This window comes from Coregonus lavaretus (genome assembly GCF_964263955.1).
Source record: "Coregonus lavaretus genome assembly, chromosome: 26".
Classification (NCBI taxonomy): domain Eukaryota; kingdom Metazoa; phylum Chordata; class Actinopteri; order Salmoniformes; family Salmonidae; genus Coregonus; species Coregonus lavaretus.
Window position 1 is genome coordinate 36,192,746 of NC_140013.1, and position 8,523 is coordinate 36,201,268.

Here is an 8,523-nt window from a genome sequence, read left to right on the forward strand (position 1 = left end):
CCAAACGATACGTGAAGTCCTAGGTTAAATAACACCAACACAAACCTTCCGGAACAAGATCCCACAAATAACTAGTGCCAACAGGCTGCCTAAGTATGGTTCCCAATCAGAGACAACGAGAATCAGCTTCCTCTGATTGGGAACCACCCTGGCCAACATAGAAAACACGAACTAGAACACAACATAGAAAATCACACATAGAAAATCCACACCCTGGCTCAACATATAAGAGTCCCCAGAGCCAGGGCGTGACACGTACATTTCCTCAGTGAAAATAATGTACTGAGCAAATGTAAAATTGGCTTTTTACCAAAGTACCGTACGACAGACCACATATTACAGACCAAATATTCAACCTGCACACCCTAATTGACAAACAAACAAACCAAAACAAAGGCAAAGTCTTCTCATGCTTTGTTGATTTCAAAAAAGCTTTTGACTCAATTTGGCATGAGGGTATGCTATACAAATTGATGGAAAGCGGTGTTGGGGGGAAAACCATACAACATTATAATATCCAGGTACACAAACAACAAGTGTGCGGTAAAAATTTGCAAAAAAACACAGGGATTCAGTTTGAGCCCCACCCTCTGCAACATACACAGTGCATTCGGAAAGTATTCAGACCCCTTCCCTTTTCCCACATTTTGTTACGTTACAGCCTTATTCATCAATCTACACACAATACCCCATAATGACAAAACAAAAACAGGTTTTAGATTTTTTTTGTTATGTATAAAAAATAATAAACAGAAATACCTTATCTACATAAGTAGTCAGACCTTTTGCTATGAGACTCGAAATTGAGCTCAGGTGCATCCAGCTGGAGTCCACCTGTGGTAAAATCTATTGATTGGACATGATTTGGAAAGGCACACACCTGTCTATATAAGATCGCACAGTTGACAGTGCATGTCAGAGCAAAACCCAAGCTATGAGGTCGAAGATATTGTCCGTAGAGCTCTGAGACAGGATTGTGTTGAGGCACAGATCTGGGGAAGGGTACCAAAACATTTCTGCAGCATTGAAGGTCCCAAAGAACACAGTGGCCTGCATCATTCTTAAATGGAAGAAGTTAGGAACCACCAAGACTTCCTAGATCTGGCCGCCTGGCCAAACTGAGTAATCGGGGCAGAAGGGCCTTGGTCAGGAAGGTGACGATTGGACCCGATTGTCACTCTGACAGAGCTCCAGAGTTCCTCTGTGGAGATGGGAGAACCTTCCAGATGGACAACCATCTCTGCAGCACTCCACCAATCAGGCCTTTATGGTAGAGTGGCCAGATGGAAGCCACTGCTCATTAAAACACACATGACAGCCCGCTTGGAGTTTTTCAAAAGGCACCTAAAGGACTCTCAGATCATGAGAAACAAAATGATCTGGTCTGATGAAACCAAATGAACTCTTTGGCCTGAATGCCAAGCGTCACGTCTGGAGGAAACCTGGCACCATTCCTACGGTGAAGCATGGTGGTGGCAGCATCATGCTGTGGAGATGTTTTTTAGCAGCAGGGACTGGGAGACTAGTCAGGATCGAGGGAAAGATGAACGGCGCAAAGCACAGAGAGATCCGTGATGAAAACTTGCTCCAGAGCGGTCAGGACCTCAGACTGGGGTGAAGGTTCAGCTTCCAACAAGACAACGACCCTAAGCACACAGCCAAGACAACAAAGGAGTGGCTTCGGGACAAGTCTCTGAATGTCCTTGTGTTGCCCAGTCAGAGCCCGGACTTGAACCCGATCGAACATCTCTGGAGAGACCTGAAAATAGCTGTGTAGCAAAGCTCCCCATCCAACCTGACAGCTTAAGAGGATCTGCAGAGAAGAATGGGAGAAACTCTCCAAATACAGGTGTGCCAAGCTTGTAGCATCATACCCAAGAAGACTCAAGGCTGTAATCGCTGCCAAAGGTGGTTCAACAAAGAACTGAGTAAAGAGTCTGAATACTTATGTAAATGTGATATTTCAGTTGTTGTTTTTTACAATATAAATTTTTTCTAAAAACCTGTTTTGGCTCTGTCATTATGGGGTATTGTGTGTAGATTGATGAGGGGGGGGGGGGGAACAATTTAATCCATTTTAGAATATGGCTGTAACTTAACAAAATGTGGAAAAAGTCAAAAGGTCTGAATACTTTCCGAATGCGCTGTATATCAACAAATTTGCGAGGGCACTAGAACAGTCTGCAGCACCCGGTCTCACCCTACTTGAATCTGAAGTCAAATGTCTACTCTTTGCTGATGATCTGCTGCTTCTGTCCCCAACCATGGACGGCCTATAGCAGCACCTAGGTCTTCTGCACAGATTCTGTCAGACCTGGGCCCTGACAGTAAATCTCAGTAAGAGAAAAATAATGGTGTTCCAGAAAACAAATTCTATCTAGACGCCATTGCCCTAGAGCACACAAAAAACTATACATACCTCGGCCTAAACATCAGCGCCACAGGTAACTTCCACAAAGCTGTGAACGATCTGAGAGACAAGGCAAGAAGGGCCTTCTATGACATCAAAAGGAACATAAAATTCGAAATACCAATTAGGATCTGGCTAAAAATACTTGAATCAGTTATAGAACCCATTGCCCTTTATGGTTGTGAGGTCTGGGGTCCGCTCACCAACCAAGAATTCACAAAATGGGACAAACACCAAATTGAGACTCTGCATGCAGACTTGTGAAAAAAGATCCTCGGTGTACAATGTAAAACACCAAATAATGCATGCCAAGCAGAATTAGGCCGATACCCACTAATAATCAAAATCCAGAAAAGAGATGTTAAATTCTACAACCACCTAAAAGGAAGCGATTCCCAAACCTTCCATAACAAAGCCATCATCTACAGAGAGATGAACCTGGAGAAGAGTCCCCTAAGCAAGCTGGTCCTGGGACTCTGTTCACAAACACAAACAGACCCCATAGAGCCCCAGGACAGCAACACAATTAGACCCAACCAAATCATGAGAAAAAAAAAAGATAATTATACTTGACACATTGGAAAGAATTAACAAAAAAACTGAGCAAACTAGAATGCTATTTGGCCCTAATCAGAGAGTACACAGTGGCAGAATACCTGACCACTGTGACTGACCCAAACTTAAGGAAAGCTTTGACTATGTACAGACTCAGTGAGCATATCCTTGCTATTGAGAAGATAGGCTATGTGCACACTGCCCACAAAATGAGGTGGAAACTGAGCTGCACTTCCACACATATTTCCCTCAGATTACACAGACCCACAATGAATTCGAAAACAAATCCAATTTTGGTAAACTCCCATATATATTGGGTGAAATACCACAGTGTGCCATCACAGCAGTAAGATTTGTGACCTGTTGCCACAAGAAAAGGGCAACCAGTGAAGAACAAACACCACTGTAAATACATCCCATATTTATGTTTATTTATTTTTTGCTTTTGTACTTTAACCATTTGCACATAATATGACATTGAAATGTCTCAATATCTTTGGTACTTTTGTGAGTGTAATGTTTGCTGTTCATTTTTGATTGTTTATTTCACGTTTGTTTATTATCTATTCCACTTGCTTTGGCAATGTAAACATATGTTTCCCATGGCAATAAAGCCCTTTGAATTGAATTGAATTGAATTGAATTGAGAGAGAGAGAGAGAGAGAGAGAGAGAGAGAGAGAGAGAGAGAGAGAGAGAGAGAGAGAGAGAGAGAGAGAGAGAGAGAGAGAGAGAGAGAGAGAGAGAGAGAGAGAGAGAGAAGATAGAGGTGTGGGGACACTATGGAAGTGTGCTCTCTGCCATTCTGTGTCTAACAGCATCGGAGTGTTTCCTGCTGCCTCTCAGTCACAGTCTGATTGGCTAAAGAGCTGTGACAGGAGGAAATAGTTTCATCTCCAAGAGGATTCTAGAATCCTCTCCCAGCAGTGTGTGAGTGTGTGCGCATGTGTGTACCTTGGGTGGGATGTCAGAGCCTGGGTACTCTCTCTGGTCCAGTTTGTTCCAGCGCTGCATCAGTTTGAGGACCATGGGCTTACTGAAGTCAACCAACTGGAACCCTGTGACGTTAGCCCCACCATGCATAAACCTCTCTAGAGATATGTCTTTAAAACCCTGGAGGGGAGAGAGACAGGGGAGGAAGAAAGGGAGAGAGGGAGAGAGAGAGAGAGAGAGAGAGAGAGAGAGAGAGAGAGAGAGGGGTGTTAGGCGCAACTGCATTTGAAGATTAACCTGGCCTGCCAAGCCTGAACATGAACTCTCTGAGACAGGGATGTACCTTCTCTTCCCAAGCTAGAGAGAGAGAGAGAGTGGGGGACGAAGAGTGACAGGGAATGCACTGTCTGAAGTGCCTTCAAACCGTTCTCCTCACAAAGGCATGGGTCTGTCTGTCTGGCTCAGAGTTGACTCACATTTTCCTCATAGACAAGGTAAACCACAGCCACCTGCCTGAACCCCTCTGTACATACCACAACCTTCCCCCTTCCTCTCCTCATCCTCATATCCTCTCTTTCATCTGCACTAATCTAAAAAACACATCATGTGGATAGGGACAGGGGTATTTGTTTTCGCTTGTTCAGTTGGTTCATGTTAGCACAGATGAAGGAGAGCAGGAGCGGAGCAGACAAGGAAAGGAAACCACTTTAGACTGTTGGGATGCACTCTTAAGAAGGCACACACAGACTTACCAGGTTGGCCAAGATGTAATGGTAGCCTTTGACATGTTTCCCCACACTAACAGCCTGAATAAAGAGAGGAAGAGAAGAGGAAAATAGAGGAGGAGAAGAGGGGAGAAAGAAAGGAGATGAGAGGGGAGAAAAGAAGAGAAGAAATTGAATGGCTATCCTGGTAGAGGTATAGAGAGAGAGAGAGAGAGAGAGAGAGAGAGAGAGAGAGAGAGAGAGAGAGAGAGAGAGAGAGAGAGAGAGAGAGAGAGAGAGAGAGAGAGAGAGAGAGAGAGAGAGAGAGAGAGAGAGAGAGAGAGAGAGAGAAACAAACAGAAACAGAGCAGTCTCTGTCAGACTGATGATGCCATCCATGCCAATACTACTGAGCCAGCTGTTCCTGGGCAGACCACCGCACAGGTGTGTGTGTGTGTGTTTGTGTGTGTGCGTGTAGCTGCTAGTGTGTGTCTGCCCATATATGTCAGACCAGTAGACAGGAAGGGAGACCTGGCCAGAAGAGGGCCAGAAGAGGAAATGATGCATGCACAGGGAAGTAGTGACAGATGGCTGACCAATGAGACGTTACCCTGGAGCTGGGGTCAAAGGTGACAGCAGCAGAGAAGAGGCAGACAGAAACACCTGTCTCAACTGTCAGAGTCACAGTCTGGCCATCAGTAGATGCGTTCAGTGAAGAGAGGAGGAAAGGGGTACTAATGCGCATGAACAGCCACAAGGCTGAGAGAGAGATTGTGTGTGTGTGTGTGTGTGTGTGAGGGTGTAAGGGTGTGTGAGGTTGAGTTCTGTGGTCACCTGTTCTAGAATGCTCTGCACTCTTTCATCAGACTCACCTGTTCTAGAATTATCTGCAGTCTCTCAGACTCACCTGTTCTAGAATGCTCTGCAATCTCTCAGACTAACCTGTTCTAGAATGCTCTGCAGTCTCTAATCACTCACCTGTTCTAGAATGCTCTGCAGTCTGTCAGATTCACCTGTTCTAGAATGCTCTGCAGTCTCTTAGACTCACCTGTTCTAGAATGCTCTGCAGTCTTTCAGACTCACCTGTTCTAGAATGCTCTGCAGTCTTTCAGACTCACCTGTTCTAGAATGCTCTGCAGTCTCTCAGGCTCCAGGTCGATGACATACTTCCGCTCCTGCCGGCGGTCCAGGTCTTCTAGCAGACGACGGTACGCTGCCTCGTTGAAACTCTCCACGCAGATGGCACTCACCTGCACAGAGACAGAGCAATTAACCTGTGTTTGTGTCCGTGTGTGTATATGTGAGTGTGTGTGTGTGTGTGTTTGCGTGCATGCGCCCATGTGGTGCTCACCTGCCAACCGTTTTGACCTGCTCGCTCCATGATTGCCTGTAGGATGGCGTAACCTATACAACAGATCAGAGACACAAAGACAACCACTCAGACATCATCAAACTGGAGAGATGCCAGCCAGGCCACAAAAATAACATTCCAGAAAATGTAAGCTGAAGATAAAACAAATAGATCAAATGAAGTCAACAGAAACAGTGTCTTGGAACAATCAAACTAAACAGAGACACTGCAAAACACTCCAAATCCCAGACGCCCCTTCCCTCGCGTCCTCACTCCTTCCCTCTTCCTTCTTGTCTGTCTAGTGCAATCCTTCGTTACAGTACCCGTCACGCTCCAAAGGTACTGTCCTGATCGCCTGTCTCTGACACCTCTGCTGTCTGTTCCTGTCTCCATCACCCCCCTGTTTGTCTCTCTCACCCTGATGCTTCCATCATTATGTCCACAGCTCCCCCCAAAGACTCCCAGCAGCCATCAACAACAGCTGTCCCTGTGTAAACACTCCTCAGTTGGAGGTTAACAGTGTGGCTGTCTGCCTGTCTGTCTGCCTGTCTGTGTGTCTGCCTGTTTGTCTGCCTGTCTTTCTGTCTGTCTGTCTGTCTGTCTGTCTGTCTGTCTGTCTGTCTGTCTGTCTGTCTGTCTGTCTGTCTGTCTGTCTGTCTGTCTGTCTGTCTGTCTGTCTGTCTGTCTGTCTGTCTGTCTGTCTGTCTGTCTGTCTGTCTGTGTCCAGACTATCTAACATTATAGCTGTGTCTGTCTGTGTCCACACTATTTAACAGTGTGGCTGTCCTGTCTGTCTGTCTGTCTGTGTGTGTGTGTGTTTGTGTGTCCATACTGTGTAACAGTGTGTCAGTCTGTCTGTCTGTCAGTCAGTCTGTCTGTCTGTCTGTCTGTCTGTCTGTCTGTCTGTCTGTCTGTCTGTCTGTCTGTCTGTCTGTCTGTGTCTGTGTCCAGACTGTGTAACAGTGTGTCAGTCTGTCAGTCAGTCTGTCTGTGTGTCTGTGTCCAGACTGTGTAACAGTGTGTCAGTCTGTCAGTCAGTCTGTCTGTGTGTCTGTGTCCAGACTGTGTGTGTCTCCTGGCCGGAGCCTAGGCCTGACTATACAAAAGACAACAGGAAACATTTAAAAATGACAAAATAAAACAGCTTTATAGACCCAAAATGTCAGGTGACACATGAACACATAAAAGAAGGCTTGGGAACTGATTTTTGTCAACCAATGGGCACACAGCTTCCCAGTCTCACACGCATGTAGGCCTACAAAAACCTCAGTGTGTTTCTATGTGCCTTCCTCCCAGTTTCAAATGCTTTACAACAGATGAACCCTCAGTAGCTGCAGAACCTAAATCTGAGTGTGTGTGTGTGCCCCGCCTGCAGTCTGCAGAGCACGGAGCATAAAACAGATCCCTCTTACTGCCCATTTTCCACCACATTGCCGACAGCACGGGGCTGATGGGAAATGCTAATGAACGGCCCTGCCTCTGCGGAGCACGGGTGAGTGAAGCGGAAACCGCACCTCCAATCCCCTTGGTGTTGACCTAGCCAAGCCGGGCCACAGAGAGACTGGCAGAAGGGAGGCACACACACACTGAGAAAATGCAATGTGTGGTGGGACTGGCACTGCTAGCCACTCAGAGGGCATAGAGATCCTGGCATGGCGTGTGGATGTGGGAATGTCTGGTTTAGGGTTCCGTGCTGAGTATTCCCATGACGATAGTCCGGAGTGGAGGGCATCAGCTGTGTCCACTCTGTCAACACACACAGCATCAAGGAGAACAGGCTCACTTTAACCTCAGTCAGCCTCTCCACAGATAATCACAGTCACAGTTACAGTTAGTTCAGTAACAAGATGTGTTAATGACTGGGTTGAGCTGTGTGAATGACTGGGTTGAGCTGTGTGAATGACTGGATTGAGCTGTGTGAATGACAGGGTTGAGCTGTGTGAATGACAGGGTTGAGCTGTGTGAATGACAGGGTTGAGCTGTGTGAATGACAGGGTTGAGCTGTGTTAATGACTGGGTTGAGCTGTGTGAATGACTGGGTTGAGCTGTGTGAATGACTGGGTTGAGACATGTTAATGACTGGGTTGAGCTGTGTGAATGACTGGGTTGAGCTGTGTGAATGACTGGGTTGAGCTGTGTGAATGACAGGGTTGAGCTGTGTGAATGACAGGGTTGAGCTGTGTGAATGACAGGGTTGAGCTGTGTGAATGACAGGGTTGAGCTGTGTTAATGACTGGGTTGAGCTGTGTGAATGACTGGGTTGAGCTGTGTGAATGACTGGGTTGAGCTGTGTGAATGACTGGGTTGAGCTGTGTGAATGACTGGGTTGAGCTGTGTGAATGACTGGGTTGAGACATGTTAATGACTGGGTTGAGCTGTGTGAATGACTGGGTTGAGCTGTGTGAATGACTGGGTTGAGACATGTTAATGACTGGGTTGAACTGTGTAGAGTGCCCACTCCATCCATTCAATTCTCCTCTCTCCTCTTTCCACTCTCCTCTTTCCTCCTTCCTCTCTCCTCTCTCCTCACTCCTCTATCCTCACTCCTCTCTCCTCTCTCCTCTTTCCTCTC

The 8,523-nt window shown here is 46.4% G+C and overlaps 1 protein-coding gene across 1 annotated transcript in view; it reads right to left on the minus strand.

Moving 5' to 3' along the window:
* LOC311102016 (glutamate receptor 4-like) overlaps nucleotides 1-8,523 on the minus strand; it is a gene marked incomplete at its 5' end in the record, with an annotated part of 129,655 nt that overhangs the window by 53,429 nt on the left and 67,703 nt on the right. The window contains 4 exons of the mRNA XM_084143237.1: nucleotides 3,918-4,076; nucleotides 4,649-4,702; nucleotides 5,719-5,850; nucleotides 5,952-6,004. Coding sequence (XP_083999363.1) covers nucleotides 3,918-4,076; nucleotides 4,649-4,702; nucleotides 5,719-5,850; nucleotides 5,952-6,004 — 398 coding nt within the window. The remainder of the gene's footprint in view (nucleotides 1-3,917; nucleotides 4,077-4,648; nucleotides 4,703-5,718; nucleotides 5,851-5,951; nucleotides 6,005-8,523) is intronic.